At 40.8% G+C, this 20,507-nt stretch overlaps 1 protein-coding gene across 1 annotated transcript; it reads left to right on the forward strand.

The window, feature by feature from the left end:
* The first annotated feature begins 1,796 nt into the window (after positions 1 to 1,796).
* Positions 1,797 to 7,912, forward strand: LOC105038231 (uncharacterized). Its single transcript, XM_010913958.4, has 5 exons — positions 1,797 to 2,235; positions 4,464 to 5,175; positions 5,833 to 6,199; positions 7,119 to 7,502; positions 7,592 to 7,912. The coding sequence occupies exons 1-4, from the start codon at positions 1,941 to 1,943 to the stop codon at positions 7,167 to 7,169; spliced, it is 1,425 nt and encodes a 474-aa protein (XP_010912260.1). The 5' UTR covers positions 1,797 to 1,940; the 3' UTR covers positions 7,170 to 7,502; positions 7,592 to 7,912.
* Positions 7,913 to 20,507: the final 12,595 nt, after the last annotated feature.

Here is a 20,507-nt window from a genome sequence, read left to right on the forward strand (position 1 = left end):
AAAATTCTAAACAGGCCGTGCCTAAATGGGCCGTGCCATTTCAAGGGGGCTAGGCTGGCACGGGGGACGTGCCATGTTTGGCCCATGGGTCGTGCTGGCCCAGGCCTTTATGGGCCGTGCCGGGCTTGGGCCATGGGCCAAAAAACTCTAGACCAGCTCGATCTCTCTCTTATGGGCCGTGCCAGGCACGATCTGTCTCATGCTGGGTCGGGCCATGTCATGGGCAGCCTGGCTCGTTGCCCATCTCTACAGCCAACTATTTTCTTTGGACCTTGCCATTAGATTTATGTATTGGTCTTTTAGATCATGCCTATGAGGGTTATATATTGATTTTCTACATCTTATCAACGAGAGTTATGTATTGATTTTTTAAAAAAGATTGTGCATTGGTACTCTGAATATTACTAAGTTTATTGTTTATATTTTTTTCTGGCCAGTCATAGAATATAAGTGTGGTCATAGTTAAAGGATGATGAGTTGGATGAAATTTAGTTCAAATTAGATCATTGGATATATTTGCAAAATACATTGAAAGAACTTGATTGCATGAATTAGCATAAATTATGTTCTTATATTTATTCATAGTATTTTTTTTTAATATTATATAATATTTGAAATGTCTAATTAAGATATTTATTATTTAATTTATTTTTTTTCATTTATTTTTAGATTCAAATACTTAATTAGGATGTGGGTATTGCTTAGAATAAGATTAGAAGAGAGATCGATAGTATCGGTATAGTTAGATTTAGATATATTATTATTATTTTTAAATTTTTAATTGAGATTTATTTGATGTAAGATTTTTAAATTTGATTATCAGTTAGATAGATTAATTTATTAAATTTTAATTTTTATTTATTTAAATTAATTATATTGTGTTTGAAATATCTTATATATTTATCTCTATGGGTATTCTCTATGAATATATAGCGGTTGCCAGCTACTTCGGTTGCTTTGGATCCAACAATTTTTTTCATCATTTCTTTGGTCGTAAGGATAGACTAATTTTTTCTATAACAGCTTTATGCTGCATAGAACTATATAAATTTTTATTTTAATTAATAATGGAGATCTGCCTTGTTGTTAGTATGCCTCGTCATCATCTATATTTTTTTTTTAATTTTTTAAAGTAGACATAATATTTTTAATAATTTATTTTTAAAATAAAAAATTAAAAATAAATTTTTAGTTCTACTTTTAAATTAAAAATAAATCTCTATCGAATTTTATGTAAAGACAGTTTTTCATTCCAAACGTAAATTAAAAATAATTTTTTTTTTTGATTAAAATTATCTTTATATCCTTATACCCTTATACAATAAGTCAGTTCTATTTTATAATAAGATAGTATTATTTTATAATATTATTATATTATAATAAAATAGTATTATTTTATAACAAGACAGTACTATTTTATAATATCCTTATATTACAATAAGATAATATTATTTTATAATAAAATAATATTATTTTTAATAATAAAATAATATTATTTTATAATATCGTAGTATTATTTTAGTATTGCTTTATATGGATAATTCGATCATTTTATATTATTTAAAAAATTATTTTTAAATTATATTTTAAATAAAAAATATTTTTTATTTGAAATTTAAATAAAAAATTATTTTTAAGTTTAGACGGGAGTTCTCGTCAGTTTACCTTTCCCAGAACAACCGTATCGTTTCCCGGTTACATCTGGATGGGAAATTGGAACATACTTAGCAAGATAGCGGGGAATAAGTCTCACGAAATATTCGTTCTTTTCCCTATCTGCCCTCCATCCCTTCCCCACCACCGATTCTTCACCCCACCGCCCGATCTCAAACCCTAGATCGATCCCTTCTACCCCGCTCCTTCCCATGAAGCTTCAAGCGGTTAGGGTTAGGGTTAGGGTTTCTTGCTTGCTCCACAAACCCTAGAGGATCTCCATCGCCATGGCGGGCTCCGTGGAGGACGCTGGTGCCCCGGATTCATGGGAGCTGGCGGATTTGGACGATAGCATGTCACGGCTGATGCTCTCCTCCAAGAAGAGCTCCAATCCCTCCACTCTGCTCCCTTCGATGACGGTGGAATTCGCCGAGGAGGCACCGCCGCCGCTCGATTCCGTTGCTTCGTCCTCCTTCGCCTCTGGTTTAGCCGAGGGCCGAAGGGAGCCTTCTGAAGAGATATTGAGCCAAGTGGATCAGTTTCTCAGGGAAGCTTTGGAGAAACCCCGGGAACGGCTTTCGAGTTAGTCACATGGTTTCCTAATCGCACTTTGGTTTAGTTCTTGTATAATTGATGGCAATTATCCGATTTTATCGATGTTCATATGGATTCTTATGCTCGTGTATGATCTGAATCCTGGTCAGAGTTAGGGCTTATCCTTAATGCACATGTAATCATGCAACGGTAGTTTCTTTTTTCGTTTTCCCCCCTTCTTTTAAAACTTTGGATTGGATGTGGTCAGGGACATTGATATGAAAAAAAAAAAAGAGGAGGAAAATTTTTGGTTTTGGGAAACTATATCTTAATCATATAGCAGTCAATGATGGCAAAGCCTCTCTTTTGAGTTTTGAGTGGCCAATCGAGTTCTGAAGCTGTGAGTTGACGGTAATAACTATTTCGTGTATGCATGAGATCACATCTGGTTTGGAACTGTATAGTGAATAGCAAATCGAAGTGCCAACATTTTGGCCTATTTTGTTTTCTATAGAGTTAATTTGTTCTGTGATGCATGTTAAGATATCCCACCACAAGGCATGCGGCCTTTCATTCCACATGTAGATTGCAGAGGACAAAGATTTCATAGGTGACAATAATGACATGGAACTTCATGCTAAAAAGTAGGATAATTCCTATTTCATGCATTACCTAAAATGTTGGAAATGAAATAAGTTTCACATTCTGTCGCAACTGAATGAAAGCATTCAGTTAGTGTAACACGAAGGGAACTTGATGAGAATATGCTTGAAGGAGCACTGGAGCAGTGACAAATTTATGAGCTTTTAATCTTAATGGGTTTAATTGTATCCACTAATATCATACAGCTAAGCCGAGGGGGGGGGGGGGGGGGGAGCTTTCATGCTGCTAAGTTGATTGAGAATAAGCCTGTTAGATCAGTAGATCAATTAGAATTGAGATGATAAGGTGTGGAAACAAAATGGAGCTGTTGAATTTTGGAGGGGATATTGAGATCTTGTGAATTGATATTACTGATGCATTGCATGGTTCTGATATATTTGTTTTTTTCCTCTTCCTATGTACAGCATGATGATCAGCTTCTGGGAAACATGTAGATTAGGAAAAACAAGCATTTATTTTTGTGTTGAGTACTGAATTCAAGTATAGTCAAATTCCGTTGTATAAGAAGCTTTGATGATTTGAATATAGTAATGTGTACGAAGTTGATGCGAAAAAAATAGACAAGATGATTTATAAGATTTAAGGATTTGTTAGAAATTTACTGTTTATGAATAACATTTGTGAATGAGTAGGAGATCAAGCGAGTTTGCATAAAAGTCACGTCTTTTATGATGGAGTGTCGTGCATCAAGTATAGCAGGGCATAGCAAAGATTTTCAAAGAATTAAAATCACCAGAATCACTAAAGATGAAATGATCCACCTTTTGTGATTGATCTCATTTTCCTAGTAATGACTTTGAATCATTTGGCATCACTATTTTGTTTTATCATTTTTTACTTCATGTGTCTCATCTTTCGTTCTTTAATTCCTTGAACCTCTATCTTGAGTTTTACTTTTGAACTTATGTTTCAATTCTTAAATGATTGAAACATAATACAATTTCATTGGTTCTATTGGGCATGTTCCAATTATTCCAGTTGTTCTTGTTTGGTTGTTACTAAAGTAATAAAATGTCTTAGAATAGGTCTATTGGCTTGATTTCTCCAGCACTTATTTAGTATGTATGTCAGGGTTAATTTTGACTTCTAAAGCCTATGGAGCAGGTTTATTCCCATATGGTATGAGACATATGATGGTGTTTGTCAGTCAAAACCCCCATGATGTTGTAGAATCATTTAAATTGGTTTGTTAACTGCTTACAAATGACAATGTATGCTAGGGATGATCTCTCTGAGGAGCAAGTTTGTTTCGGTACTGATTGTTTGAAGGGGGATTAGACTGGGAAAAGAAAAGCTTAGATAAAAAGAGTGCTAATGGATTTAGATACAGTTTCCATTATGTGGATAAGGGTTCTTAAAGGAAGCCATTGATGCAGTATTCATACAGCTGACTGAGATAGGTGTGATTAAGGCTTGTATCTTATATTAATGCTTATTGAATGTGGCACTATCTCATTTATGGTTCAATTAAAGAAAATTTTATAATGCAATTGACATATGAATAGAGCTCTGTAAACAGTCAGCTGACTTTCTGAATTTAAAAAGTTTGAGACATCTTGTACATGTTTTTTCTTTTCTTTCTGTCCATTAATGTGGGCCTTTCTTCTTGTCAGTTTTGAGGATGGAGCAAGATATCGAGAAGTTTATCCACAATCCTACTCAACAGGAGCTGGAGTTTCAGGACCTTCCAACTTCCTATCTACGATTGGCAGCACATCGTGTGGCCCGACATTATTACCTGCAGTCAATGGCGATGTCGGACAACATTATGCCTGATGGATCTGGTTCTCGAATTGTGCTCCGCAAAACTTCTGATTGTCGATTTCCTCCAGTTAGGCTTGCAGACATTCCTGTCAATTTGCCAAGGGAAGATGCCAATAATGCCATTAAGGTTGCAATCAAGCAGAGACCACAGAAACAGTCCTTAATTATTACCAGTGGAAATTCGCATTCTTCTAAGACAAACCTTACAAAAAGTGTTGAACAAAGAAAAGAGGAGTATAACAAGGCACGTGCTCGAATATTTAACAGTAGTAGTGGTGGTGTTGGAATGGCAAAGATAGAAGGTGAACCAAACTTGCAAGATAGCTTCCAACAATGTTTCTCGGTATCAGCAAGATCAGATGACAAATCTACAATTGAAAATTTTGAAACTAGCCTTGGAAGAACTTTGAGTGATTCTTCTATAGGCAGCAATAGATCAAACAGAAATAGGACAGACAAAGAGCCTGCTGTCAGTAAATACAGAGCTAGCAATAGAGTGGCCATTTTCCGTGATCGAGAGGTTGATCGGAAGGATCCTGACTATGATCGGAGTTATGATAGGTATGATGCAGGTGCAGTCCCATATGGGCTAGAGATGCATTCACCCCTTTCAACTGAGTCCGTACTTTAAGGATGCTGCCTCCTATGCCATTGAGTATTCATACTCCCCAGATTAGTTTTTTGGTGTTAGCAATCCAAGATTAAATCTTAACTCAAGCAACAAGTTTTCTTGCATTTGTGTAGGCTGATAAAAATTTTACATCATTTTGCTTTTTCCCCATTTTTTTTTTCCTTACAAGGTGATATTGATTTGACCATTTCATTGTCAATATGGATCTTTTAAGTATATTAGCTGCATTGCTTAGACATGTGGAAGAAGAAAGGTGTACAATAGGTTAACCCGTATTAACTGTTGATGCTCGAAAACAATTCTTTTCATTTTATGTACCTTACACGTGCACCAGTTGGCTTGAATAAGTTGAATGTACCAAGATCTGTTTAGATGGACAAGAACGGCTAGTCTTCTTTACTATCTCATCTGCTAAATACTATTTTGACATTCATTCTTATGGTCTTGCCTAATTGCATATTATCTATCACAACTTGCTCGTTGTCCCCCTGATTGCAAGAGCAAGAATGCATTTAATATTTCTAAGAGACGAATGTGATGTATTTTGTGCATTGAATTGAGCCATTTTTATGGTATTCTGATTCCAGGTATATGCAAAGATTTGACCCTGGATTTGGATTTAATGGAGGACCTTATACCATGCAGCCAATGTTTTCCCCCGCTGTTAACTATAATACTGAATTTCCTCAACTTGGATCAACTCACAGGCCTCAAATTCCTATTGAACACCAACCCAGACACGTTCCTCAACATCTGCAGGGATCTTGGTCAGCGGCTTCAGGACCTGCAATTGGCTATGGTCATCCTGAGGGTTTGATGGCATCATTTAATACTAATCATGTTGGAACACCATCAACATCATCAGTTTACATGCATTCTTCCCAATACTCTGTCCCTCCACGCCCTGGAATGTCGTTTGTCCATTCCCATGAACATGTTCAACCTTTTGCACAGGTATGTGAACATGCTACTATATCAAAACTTTGAATATGTGATTGTTGATGTAAGGTTATGTGATCATTTTCCCTTTCTTTGCTAGATAGTGTGAGGGCAGAACTATTATAGTGTAAAGGGGACACCAGCATTGGTTTGTCGGGTGGGCATCAGTGCTCTTCCCCTTTTGTTTACTCTTTCCACTGTTCTGGTCGGTAGTTTGACCAATGCCATCTGCATAGCAGCCAAATAATATAATGACATAAGTCAAATAACTTAAATTGTTAGATGTTCGGTTATCTGGAATTCAATTGCTATCAGTTTCTCGTGGTCTAACTACATCAAGGAAATAGCGTTACAAGGGATATACTTAGTCTTGCCAGTTGTTATGCTATTTCTGTAATTACTCATACCAGGCCGAACCAATCCATCTTCATTTTCATACAGTACGGTATGATTTTCTCTGCTACTCATCGTGGCTGCTTGTCATTCCGTTGCTTTTGTCGATCATACCAGGTTGACTTGAAATATGCACTCCAATCTGTCTTGAATTTCATGCGGTACAAAATTGATTTTTCTCATTTCAATCTACATATCGAATTTTTTTCCCCTTTGTTTTATAAGAGATATTGTTTATATGTTTCATCATTATGCTAGTATATGCTTGACACTGGCTATATGAAGCACAGATGATTTTTTGTACAGTGATGATTTTCCTTGCTACTCATCCTTGCTGCTTGTCATGCTGTTTCTTTTGTCGAACATACCAGGTTGACTTGAAATATGCACACCAATCTGTCTGAGTTTCATGCAGTACAAAAATCGTTTCCTTGCTTCAATCTACTTATTGATTTTTTTCCCCTTTGTTTTATAATAGACATTGTTTATATCATATGTTTCATCATTATGCTAGTATATGCTTGACGCTGGCTATATGCAGACTCATCAGCAGCAGTCTGAAGCGAATTTTGGCTTAGCCCGGCCCCGCTGAGGGGCTTGGGCACGCCTGCACCTGCCAGTACCTCTCTGAGATTGGAAATATGGATGGTTGCAGTTGGAATATTTCTTGATAGCTGGCAGGAAGATTGCAGGCATCAAAAACCAAGATTGACTGGAATAATGCACCTCATTCACTGAAATCACTCAGCCAGTTCCAGCTTTCTTGGCTCAATGCTTCTTTCACTCCACGTGAAAGAAAGAGAGCTTGGTTTCTAAGATTCTCATTCCTTTCTGAGGCTTCAGACATGACTGTCGAGCAAGTTGAAAGAATTACAGGATGGCACGGAGTGAAGCTTAGGCATGTACATTGTTGATCACGATTAAGGTTTGCCTAAGAGCACTTTAAGTCCTTATGCTTTGTTACATTTTACATGAGATGTCTAACTGTGGGAATTGCATGTTTCTCTGTAACAGCACCATAGGCCACTATGTTTCTGCTATTATAGTAGAGGAACCTCGATCACAGGCTTGTGAACCTGCTTTTAATAAACATGTGAAGGCAATGGGATTTTGGTCCTCTTTAGCCTGGGTGTGGAAGGTAAGTGGTGCCTGATCAAGAGCTTGGCTTTGGCTGCTTTCTGGTGCCTGGTCAAGAACTTTGTTACTGACTTTATGTTGACAATAGATATGTATCATATGCATCGTTATGGACCGATGTAATTTATCAATTAATTATAACCCTGTTGGACATGGTACTTGAATTTTATTATAGAAATGATTTTTATAACTAGTAAAGGTTTTCGATTTTTCTGAATGTGTATATGAAATCTCATGGTAAATCATCCGTTTTCGTATGATCTGAAGGAACATTTATAACTTTGGTCGGTCTCTCACATCTATAAATCTTATGATAAATCAGATGACCGGAGGTCTAATGATCCGACTTGTTAGATGTGATATATTATTTTTAAATTACTCTTAAAAATATCATATGCTTTGGAGCTCAAAGTCTTTATAACATAGTAGATGGATTCTGATCATCAACGTCGGATTCTTGATCATCCAATCAGGCCTAGTTGAGTTAGAATGTTATGCCAGCATCCACAGAATGATCTTATTTTATGTATTATGACTTTTTTTCGTACGCCTATGCCATAGTTGACTTGAACTCTAGATTAAATATGCTATGCCTGCTCCTATACGCGATGGCAGGAAGGTACAAAATGAAGAAACCCTATTTTCTGTTCAACTCTATATGATATCTACACTATTTATGAAGTAATGAAAACTTCGTATATTTCTTTTACTTTAGAACATATAATTTCACCAGGGGATTGTACGTGCCGTTCTAAGAAAGTGGTAGCTGAACCAGTACTTGGGGTTTTCTCTGTATGCATGTCAGTGTTGCATGTCACTCATGGGGTTGCCACAACTTGGCCGGTCAGGAAAGTTTTAAGGGTAGGGGCTTTTGCTCTCTGGGGAGGTTCCATGTCGCATTAGCTATCCTACTTCTTCCCCGAGGAAAAAAAAATGTGAACATGAAAAAACTCTACATGGATTATTGAATTTAAGATTCCCGCAGTTCTGTTAAATTTCATTATACAACTAAACATTAAAAATTATCCAGTCATATCTCGTGTGGGATGTTTTTTTTTTTTTTTGGTTGAGGGGAGAAAAAAAAAATCATGCTATGCATATTGGTTAAGTCATGGTCAAAATGTGCCAGCTAACCTTTGAAAAGTTCATTCGGCTAGAACAGGCCAAACATTTGGACCCACAAATCTCGAAATTCTAATGGAAGAGCTGACCAAGTGAGTTTGATATGGGCCGGGCTTGTATTTCCATATGCATGGGGTTCATTCAATTGCGACCGTCAATCCATGTACGGACCGCTGCGATTGCAGACAGCCAACTGCATCGATGATCCCCGCTGAATCTGGGACCAGGCTTGGGCCGGCCCGGCCTATTTACATGGGGAGCGGAGATTGAAAGCTTTGGAGTTTGTTTGATTGGTTGGACGGTCAGGATTTCAAGAAGCTCTACGGATCTCCAAGGAAAGACCTTCACGTTGGTCAGGGCCGAGCTCCGAATTCACTACAGATCGATCAATCGATCGAGATGCAAGCAGTAAGGAATGCCATCCGTCCAATGAGGTCGTCCCCCCTCCTCCGCCGGCGGCTGTTGGCGGTGGAGCGGTGGGATTCTCGCAGTCTTCGGCGGCGGCGGCGGCGGCGGCGGCGGCGGCGGCCGTGTTCTTGGACAACCCGCAAGTCTCCGATGAAGTCCTCCATCTCCTTCGATCCTGCTCCTTCGTCGATCCCTCCAAGGTCTGTTCCGTTTCTCCGACTGGCTAACTGTCTGGTGAAATGAACCATTACGTTTCGAGATCACTACTCCTTTCCTTTTCTTTATTAACTATTGACCTATTCTTAATTCTGTTCTCCAATTAGTTTCTGGTCCATGCTCTCAAAGCTTGGAACAATGAGAGGGGTTTATTTTGCTTTGCTACGAAGATCTCATTTTTCAATGATGTAACAAGAAGAAACAATAACTCTGATTCACGAATTCGGTATGGAGTGACGGGTTGGGATACAAAACTGGCTTCCTCTAATATATAATATGGGCGCAGAATATTAGGGTAGAGAAGAAGACTTATGAATGGAGAATAGATTACATTACTTCCATCTATTCAGGCAAAAGCCATTGCTAAAGGGGTATTTCATATGTCAGAACAGAAACCTTACATCACTTTTTCCCATGTGCTCGAGGTAACGTGCCTCACATATCAGAACTGAAACCTTATCTCATTTTTTTTCCCATATGGTCGAGGTAATGTGCCTGACTTCCAATAATTGTACTTGGTTGGACTATAATAGAACTCTTATCATGGGATTCCACGTAGGAGAAATTTTCTAAGTGACCTGAAAATTGTTATTATCATACCATCGGTGCAAAACTAAGCGTAACATGAAACAGCTTCCAGCAACCTAACATGGAATAAATCCAGTGTGATTCTTCATTGCAGCTTGCGTAGATCTAAAAGCAACAAGGTGCTAAAAACACTATTGATGAACTGAATTTGGTATGCGATACACATAAGCTAGCTCTCGTTAATATTGAGATTAGTGATGATATGCTATTATGATGAATGTATTAAAAGGAACACTGATTGCTTTTTCACTGTTTTAAGTAAATTCGACATGTTGCCATCAAGAAAAATAAGTATTGTTGAAGATGGCTGCATATAAGTACCTATTGGTGTTAGGTAGGATGGGCTCTGGTTTGTCTATGTCAATGCTCATTGTGGATGTTAGATCAACGACAGTTATTTAAATTTATTTTTTTTATTTTTTATTGGAGATATTTTTGTACTGACCGAAGATGTGAGACGATAGTCTTTAGTTCATTCTTTAACTTTCACATCACTTCGAAAATTATTATGCTTCAACCAACAAAGTCCATCCCAACTAACTTCCGTTCTACCCATTGAACTAGAAAAGATTGACAGCAAATTTTTTTATACTCCTTTCAAATCAGATCATTATGGAGACATCAGGATGCACACTAGATATAGTCACATCAAGTCATTAAATCCCAAAGATTCAAATCAGGGCCACTTGAAAACTTTGGACAAATTAGCCACACGGCCTACGAGCCCCATGGCGGCCTCGGTCCTTGCATCGATTGCCGACCCACTCTCGGCCCCAGCTTTATCAGTGCATCACAATCCAAGCGAGCAGTTTTAAGTGATTTTTCCATCGGTCGATCCTCCCTTAGTTCATCATCAACCTTCCTTGGTCTTCCATGACTTGCGGCTTTCTTTTGGTCAGAAGCTCACCGTCCGGTTATATCTGACCTCCAGTCAGCCATCAATTCACCAACCAATCCTCGGTTACTAATCTCAACATCGGCCTTCAATTTCAGCTCTAGCCAGTGACCCCCAGGGGGCCTCTTTAATGCTCTATCACATCATTTCATTTAAAAATAAGAGTAACCATGAGCAAGACGAGCCCCCCCATACTCTCAGCTCCTGATTGACAGTCTATATAATTAATAGGTGGGACCCTCATATGCTATCAGATGACTACTCACCAAACTTGAGAAAGCTTATGGGCCATACATGGTTCTCGATGATATGAAGCCAACCCACCAAGGAGTTGACAGGAATGGTCAACCTTCAGCAGAACTTCAAATTCCGTGATCACCTAGAAGCAAATAAGGAATAAAAAATAAATAAATTTCTCTCAATAAGGGAAGGATAACGGCCATATCTCTCCAGATAAGTCAAGACTAATTATCTGATTTTTCTTTCTCTCACGGCTCTTCAGCCTCCATCCATAAATATAGAGGGACTCTTCAGATATGAAATTTTCTTTCTCCCAATACACTCACTCTTTTCCTTCTGTTGCTGAATTTCTGACTTGAGAATTGGAGGGTCCCCGCTGGAGCCACCTCCGGTTAGGGACTTTTCTTGCAGGTCCTTTTGTCGCCATCCAGCCATCGCCGACCTGCCGTTGTGGTCCAATTCCAGTTGATCCGACCTCAAGACAAAAATTTGTGTCAATAGATTGGTACTAGAAGAAGGGCCCAGGTCTATTTTTGTGGGAAGGAGCAAGTATTCTATGAGAGGAGTTTCATCACTTTACTTCAATGCTGATGAGATCCGATCGTCTACCTCCAAATCGACTAGATGATCCAGATCGTCTAGTCAAAGAAACTTCATCGCATCGTCTCAATGTTACCGAAATTCTGACGATCAAATCTATCGGATGCTGATAAGATCCAGACCGGCCATCTTCAAATCAATCGATATTGATTAGATCTGATCGCCCCTGCATGAATCAGTGCCCTCCAAATTACTTTAATCGGGCTCGAAATCTAGGGGTTGGCGATCCTCTGATTTTAGAATCATTTTTGTTCCTCTATTTTTCTTTATTTCAAAATTTGAATTCTAAAACAGGATCCAAACACGGAAGCAAATGCAGAAGGAGACTATGTAAAAAAGGTAGATTGAAGCAAGAAATGATATCACAACATTCAGATAAGGAATGTTTTTCCTTCATATTTTTGAATTCTTAACATGATCCAAAAAAGATCGCAACAGAAATGATTGCACATGAGAAAAGAAGGAAAACTCCCAGAGATGAATCCCCCCTGCTCGTGCATTCCTCGTCGTGCATTCCTCGTCGGCACCAAGGTCGACCATGATGGGCCTGAAGCTCCCCAGCGTTGAGGCTTCCCCTGAGCCTCCTCTCTTGCTAAGGTGAAACTCGAATTTGCTGCTGCCACCAAGCCAAACTACCGCTGGCCCAAGATCCTCTGAAGCATCCTCGCATGGCTCCGATGCGGCTAAAGCCACTCGCATTGGTGCCGAGGCTGTCAGTGACCGACTTCGAAGCTCTCGCACCCCTCCAGTGCCATCCACACCCAATATGGCATCCCCAAGGCTACACAAAAAAAAAGAGGGGAACTTCCACAAAATTTTCACGATAAAAAGGCTCTCCGACCCTCGTTATGTTGTTTGTTTTCTTTCTTGCAGGTCTGGCACCAATGCCTAAGTGAGATAAAAAAAAAAGAGAATGAAAAGATCGTTGAGAGCCTGGTCGAACTAGGCCCCCTTGCTATGTGATCGTTAACCACAAGACAAAAAAAAAGAAAGGAGAAGACCAAAGAAAGGACCAGGCCCCTCACTTCTCCCATGCGCCATGCCGAAGCAAGAGCCCCTTCGATCGACCTATCCTGCCATCGCATCAAAGCAAGTTTGTCACCGTCCGATCCATCCCAAGCCGCATCGAACCCCACCGACTGCCTCCATTGGCGCTAGTGACCTTCTCTGCATGCACGCATACTTCCGCCGGCATCGGGCCCAGCTTCGCCGCCCCCGCACGGCCTCTCTCTGTGTGCACACCAGATCGACGACCATGGGCCTCCCTGGCCAGTGCTGAGGCCAGATCGACGGCTCCGACAGAATCTAGCTCCTCCCCACGTGCACACACTCTTCTAACGACCTCTCCGGCTAGTGCTGAGGCTAGATCAGTGGCCCCGACAATCTCCAGCTCCTCCCCACGCACATGCGCACTTCTGCCGACCTCCCTAGCAAGCGTCAAGGCTAGATTGGCAGCCCCGACGGTCTCCAGCTCCTCTCCACATGCACATGCACTTTTGTCGACCTCTTCGACCAGCATTGGGGCCAGATTGGCGGCCCCGACAGTCTCCAGCTCCTCTCCACGTGCACGAATGCTTCTGCCGACTCCCTCGACTAGCATCGAGGCTAGATTGGTGGCCCCAGGCATCCTCGCGTGCTTCCTGCGTGCCAAGGCCTCCAATGACATCAGGCTTCATCGAATCAAATCCTTCGAGGACCCCCTCGAGCACGTTATGCCCCGACAGCATCGGATCCCACTGGACCAAGGCTTCCGTGCGTCCATTCTTGCATCTAACAGTGACGAAGCAGGCATTGGCGGCCCCAAGCCTTCTCCACGTGCTCCAACATAGCCAAAGCCGCCTTTAGCAGCCCCGAAGCTCATCCACGAGTGGCATCTCCTCCCTTACATATCGAAGCCGCACTCTCCAACTATGTGGAGGCCAAATTTGTGAGCGAGCGGCTCCGTGACTCCCGTGCACCCATGCACTTCTTCAACAGCATCGGGTGGTCCAAAAAAAAGAGAGAGAAGAGAGAGAGGGGGAGATCCGATCCAAAGCAAAAATTAAGTACAACCTGAGGAAAAAAATCAAATCTGAGCGGAGGAGAAAAATGAAGGCCAAGCTGAGCAAAAAATCAAATATGAGCTAAGGAGAAAATAAAAGCTGAGTAGAGAATCAAATTTGAGCAAAGGGGAAAATCAAGGTCGAGCAGAGGAGAAAATCAAATTTGAGTAGAGAAGAAAATCAAATCCAAACAGAGAAGAAAATCAAGACTGACCAGAGCTCAGATCCAGACCGATCAGAATAGAATAGGACCGACCGGAGCCCAGATCTAGGCCGATCAGAGCCCAGAACAAGGCTGACGAGAGCAAAATAAGGCCAACTAGAGCTCAGATTCAGACCGATCAGAGCTCAAAATAAGACCGACCAGAGCAGAATAAAGCCAATTAGAGCTTAGATCCAGATCAAACAGAGCCTAAATAAAGGTCGATTAGAGCAGATAAAAGCCAACTAAAACTCAGATCCAGGCCGACCATTGTTCGGATAAAAGCCGAACAAAGCTCAGATCCAGGTCGAAAAGAGTTCAGATCCAGACTGATCCGAAGCTAGGTCCAGGCCGATCCGAATTGAAGTCAAAATGAGACTAATCCGAAGCAAAAGTAAGCCCAAACTAAGGCAAAATTCCAGTTCAAACTGAGGCAAATAATAGGAAGGAGTCAAATAAAATTCAAAAGCTCTCAAACAGAGCTCACAACTCTCATGGTGAAAGACTTTCAGACCTTATCTATTATCCTGTAGCATTCTTTTTGAACAACAGATCTTCAAGCACTTAAGCTGAAGTGAGAACAAATCTGAGCAAACCAAAGTTGGACTATCAAGCAAAAGGTAATAGCTAAAATGAAGGACCAAGTAGAGCTCATCGTCAAGATGAAGCTTAAAGCCAATTCGAAAAGGCCAAGCCCTGTGCGGACTGAGGATCGACCTCCAAAGGTCAACCCCCCAGGAGTAAGCTCCCAAAAGCCAAACTCCCGAAGGATAACCTCCAGAAACCAAGTTCCTAGAAGCCAAAATGCCAACCAATGAAAGTTAGTTGGAGGAAGACCGACTGAAACAGGGTCAGTAACTCAAGACCTCGATGACCAAGCAGCAGGGGGTAACCTACAGGACCCCCGAAGGTCGTGCCCGCTCTTCAGCGAATCAATGTCCATAAGGAAGGCCCTTCCAACGGCCCTAACAAGGGAGAGGCCGGTTGGCCCTTTTGCACCCCAGCGTCCAAACGGAGAGAGACCAATTAGCCCTTTTGTGCCCTATAGGAGAGGCCCTTTCAGCGGTCCTTTTGTGCCCCAAACAAGAAAAGCCCTTCCAACGGCCCTAACAGGGGAGAGACCGATTGGCCCTTTTGCACCCTAGCGCCCAAATGGGAAGAGGCCGGTTAGCCTTTTTGTGTCCCAGGGGAGAGGCCCTTTTAGTGGTCCCTTTGTGCCCCAAACAAAGAAGGTCCTTTCAACGGCCCTAACAGGAGAGAGGCCAGTTGGGCCTTTTGTGCCCCAGTGCTCCAACGTGAAGAGATCGATTAGCCCTTTTGTGCCCCAGGGGAGAGGCCTTTTCAGCGGCTCTTTTGTACCCCAAACAAGGAAGGCTCTTCTAACAACCCTAATAGGGGAGAGGCTAGTTGGCCCTTTTGCGCCCCAGCGCCTAAACATGGAGAGATCCTTTCAGCGGCCCTTTTGTGCTCTAAAGAAAGGTCCTTCCAACGGCCCTAGCAGAGGAGAGGTTGGTTGGTCCTTTTGTGCCCCAGCACCTAAATGGAGAGAGATCGGTTAGCCCTTTTGTGTCCCAGGGGAGAGGTCCTTTCAGTGGCCCTTTTGTGCCTAAAACAAGAAAGGCCCTTCTAACAACCCTAATAGGGGAGAGGCCGGTTGGCCCTTTTGCACCCCAGCGCCCAAATGGGGAGAGGGCAATTAGTCTTTTTATGTCCCAAACAAAAAACATAATCTTTAATCGGTTTAATCATTGAAGACAAAGATGATCTTTGATCGGCTTAGTTAATTGAGAGACGGCTTTAGATTGGCTTAGTCATTAAAGACAAAGATGATTTTTGATCGACTTAGTCATTGCAAATAAAGACGGTCTTTGATCGACTTAGTCAATTAAAAGACGGTCTTTGATTGGCTTAGTCAATTAAAAAATGGTCTTTGATCGGCTTAGTCAATTGAAGATAAAGACAGTCTTTGATCGGTTTAGTCAATTGAAAGACAGTCTTTGATCGGCTTAGTCATTGGAGATAAAAATGATCTTTGATCAGCTTAGTCATTGAAGATAAAGATGGACTTTGATCGACTTAGTCAATTGAAAGACAGTTTTTGATCGGCTTAATTATTGAAGACAAAGACCGTCTTTGATCGGTCCAGCAAGCAACGGCCTTTGATTGGCCCAGTAAGGAACGGTCTGTGATTGGCCTAGCGAGGAATGGCCTTTGATCGGCTCAGCGAGGAATGACCATTGATCGGCCCAACTAAAGGAGCTTTTGATCGGCTCGGAGCCCTCAAATTCTACAGTCTGAGCTAAAGGTTAAGAATGCTCGAACTACTTCAACATGAAATCAAAGGAATCTAGGTTCAAGCGATATGAAAGGACACATCTTCGGTAAGTTCGATCTAGTATATTCCCTTCATCTGATCTAAGGCTCGAACTCGGGAGTAGGGAGGCTAGTGTTGAGGGTATTTTTGTACTAGCCGAAGACGTGAGATGATGGTCTTCAGCCCATGCCTTGACTTCTGCACCACTTCGAAAATCATTATGCTTCAGCCAACAAAGTTCATCCTAGCTGACTTCCGCTCCACCCACTGAACTAGAAAAGATTGATAACAAGCTTCCTTATGCTCCTTTCAAATCAGACCATTTTGGAGACATCGGGATGTGCACCAAGTATAGTCAAATCAAGCCATTAAATCTCAAGGGTTCAGACCAGGGCCACTTGGGAACTTTGGACAAACTGACCGCACATAGCCTACGAGCTTCATGGCGGTCTTGGCCCTTGCATCGACTGCTGACCCATTCTCGGCTCCAGTTTTATCGATGCACCATAATCTGAGTGAGCGGCTTCAAGCGATTTCTCCATCGGCTAATCCTCCCCCGATTAATCATCGATCTTCCTTGGTTTTCCATGACTTACGGCTTTTTTTTTGATCGGAAGCTCACCGCCCGGTTGCATCTGATCTCTGGTCAGCCATCAATTGATCGATCAATCCTTAGCTACTAATCTCAACATCGGCCTTAACTCTCAACTTTGGCCAGTGACCCCTAGGGGGCCTCTTTAAAGCCCCACCACATCATTTTATTTAAAAATGAGAGTAACCATGAGCAAGATGAGCCCCCCATACTCTCAGCTCTTGATTGATAATCCATACAATTAATAGGTAGAACCCTCATATGTCATGAGGTGGCTACTTACCAAACTTGAGAAAGTCTAAGGGCCATACACGGTTCTCGAGGGCATGAAGTTAACCCACCAGGAAGCTGATAGGAATGGTTAACCTTCAGCAAAACTTCAAATCCCGTAATCATCGGGAAGCAAATAAGAAATAAAAAATAAATAAATCTGTCACGCCCCGAACCCAACACCCGGGTCGGATACGTGATGGCCGCACACTCCTTAGAGCAAGCCCTAAAGAATATGCAAGGCCAAATTAAATCATTACAACCTTAACATTCATAATAATTAATTTCAATAATAATTCATAAAATCTTGCATAATTATAATTAACATTCTTTCAATCCTCTGATCAAGTATCAACGGTACTCTATCTATGCATCCGCTCACTCACAAATCCATACCATAGCCAACCATGGACATCTTGTAACTCTGAGAAGAAAAAAAAAATGAAGGGGTGTGAGCTTTACAGCCCAGTAAGAATTCCCATATCACACCAATATAATAATATAATCTGAAAATAATGATAGGCAATAACACATAAAAGTCGATGTTCACTGTCCAGAATACTGCAAACATTTATAGATTATCTGTTTTATCAAAAGAGATGCATCATCATATGTTAAATAAGTGAAACAATTTTATTCAACGATTGTTTCATGTCTTATCTTTCCATTTTCTTCTATTATCACATCATCTTTAATCCTTTTCTTTTTCGCTTTAGCTTTAGCTTTGGCTTTGGCTTTGGACTACCAGGATCATGCGACGATCTTTTATTCGGATCGATTTCTGTGATCTTCCTCGGATCGAAATATTCATGATCTTTCTCGGATCAAAGTGGCCATGATCTTTCTCGGATCAAATCATTCATGATCTTTCTCGGATCAGATTCTTCATGATCTTTCTCGGATCATATTTTTCCACACATAAGCCTGTGGGGGCTGTCCCAGGCATAAGCTCCTGGCAAGCTATTCCACATGACAAGGCCAGTCCAAACCATATTTCTCTTTCTTTTCATATTCATGAAATTATGATATTTAACTTCATTAATCAATTCATCTTTTGCAGTGAAATAAATATGTCATACACATAATCATGCCATTAATCGCTGATACATATGTATTGATATAGCATACTCATGCTCAAAATCACATAAATAAATAACAATGTCCCAGATATAACAAATTCATCGATCTCAAATCCAACGTTGCAAAATCAAGGAGATAAAACCAACGGTAAAATAACATATATAATGATGATCACGTATAGAGATTCTTACCTTTACCGATGACTGATCCAAGCACAGAAATCAATGTTCTTCTTTGATTTATGAATTCTTTAACAAAATATTCCACTCGATATCATTTGCAAACAATCATCTCTTCATAACCCTGATCAAGTATAAACATCATATATAGAGAAAATTACCGATAATCGATCCTAATAACACAGATCGAGGACCTCTCTTAGGATTAATCAAAATTAGGATTTATCTAATTATCTAGATCCTCCACTGATCCATAAGACTTCTAGAGAGAGAAAATCCATGAAGAGAGAGAAAATTATAGAGAGAGAAAGTAGAGAGAGAAAGTGGAGAGAGAATCTTCGTATTCTTTCGATGAGGCAATCATGATCGAGATCATCAGAGGTCCTATCAGGGTGACTCAATATGAATCAAGTGTTACAAATTTCGAATAGGATCGGACTGGGATCAGACCTACTATACGAATTTCAGAGTAATCTCAATTCATCATATTTTTATTTCAAATTTATCCTAGGGTCTGTGATGTAATCAGAGAGAGAGTAGAAAGATTCTAAAGAGATAAAATCCATAAAAAGAGAGAAAGATCTAGAGAGAGAATCTAGAGAGAGAAAATGTAGAGAGAGAAACTGGAGAGAGAAGGTAGAGAGAGAGGGGAGAGAAAATTTTTCTCTCTTCTTCTTCTTTTTTATTTTATTTTATTTTTATTTTTTTTCTCTTTTTCCTTTTTTTTTCTTTTCTTTTTTTTTTCTTTTTCTTTTCTTTTTCTTTTTCCTTTTTCTTTTCTTTTCTTTTCTTCTTCTTCTTCCTTCTTCTTTTCTTTTCCCGTGGGTTCCGTTGGGCCAAAACAGGGGAAGAAATAGAGGGTGGCTCGGGCTCCGATGACTTGGCCGGAGATCCGGCAACGACGGCCGACAACCGAGAGCAAAGAATCGCCGGCGGCAAGACTTGACCGGCGGGAGAAGAGGTTTCTAAAAAAAAAACAGGGGACCGCCCCTTTTTTTCTTGAATTTCTCCGGTCATTGGCCGATCACCGGCGGCCATGACCTTCGAAAAACATAGGCAGAGAGGTGGGGGTCCAAACCTAGAGGTGCGGCACCATGGATAGCGGCGCTGGTGGCCGGAAAAGGGAGGGAAGAGTCCGACCGAAACAGAGCAAAAACAGGGTCATCTTATTCATGGATTTTCCGGCGATCCTGACGGCCGGCGAGGGTGCACGAAGCCGTGAAAAAGAGAGGAAAGAAGAGAGGAAGGAGAAGACGGGTTTACCTCCGACTCCGGTGAGGTCTCCGGTGAGTATTTGAGATGAACACGATGAGGACATCCGCGGCTTCAACGGAACAATTCGAGAAAAATAAAAGAAAAATCCGGTGCTCGTCGTGACCAACTTTAGAGGGAAGGAGAGGGGTTTTATAGGGTGTAGGGGAGGTCGAATCCGCCTCGGATTCAACCTCTCCACCGGTGATTTGGGTGGAAGAAGACTCCCAGCGGGAGTCTTCTTCATTCTTTTTTTTTTTGTTTGGGTTTTGGGCTTGATTCTGGGCCGGGATGTTACAAAATCTCTCTCAGTAAAGGAAGGATAACGACCATATTTCTCTAGATAAGTCAAAGTTAATCATCTGATTCTCCTTCCTCTCATAGCTCTTCAACCTCTGCCTATAAATAAAGAGGGACCCTCCAGGTATGGAATTTTCTCTCTCCCAATACGCTTACTCCTTCCCTTCTGTTGTCGGATTTTTAACTTGAGCATCAGAGGATCCCCGTCGGAGCCACTTCTAGTTATGAATTTTTCTTGCACGTCCTGTCGAGGCCATCTGGCCATCGCCGACCTACCATCACCGTCCAACTTCAGCTAATCCGACCTCGAGACGAAAATCTATATCAATACTTTTTAAATATGAATAAATATTTTGATTTTTTTAATAAAAAAATTATTTTTTTAACTAAATATAATTATTAATAAAAAACTAAATTCTGCATTGAATCATGATTTAACCTTTACAATTTACTCTTCACAGCTGAACATTGGATGGTGCATGACTTGCAGGCAT

This window comes from Elaeis guineensis, chromosome 1 (assembly GCF_000442705.2).
Source record: "Elaeis guineensis isolate ETL-2024a chromosome 1, EG11, whole genome shotgun sequence".
NCBI classification, from domain to species: Eukaryota; Viridiplantae; Streptophyta; class Magnoliopsida; order Arecales; family Arecaceae; genus Elaeis; species Elaeis guineensis.

Bases quoted from the DNA above. Each gene is read 5' to 3' on its own strand.
- LOC105038231 (XM_010913958.4), top strand. From the start codon at position 1,941: ATGGCGGGCTCCGTGGAGGACGCTGGTGCCCCGGATTCATGGGAGCTG. The intron at 2,236-4,463 runs GTTAGTCACATG...TCTTCTTGTCAG, and splicing joins ACCCCGGGAACGGCTTTCGA to TTTTGAGGATGGAGCAAGAT. The intron at 5,176-5,832 runs GTATGATGCAGG...TTCTGATTCCAG, and splicing joins TATGATCGGAGTTATGATAG to GTATATGCAAAGATTTGACC.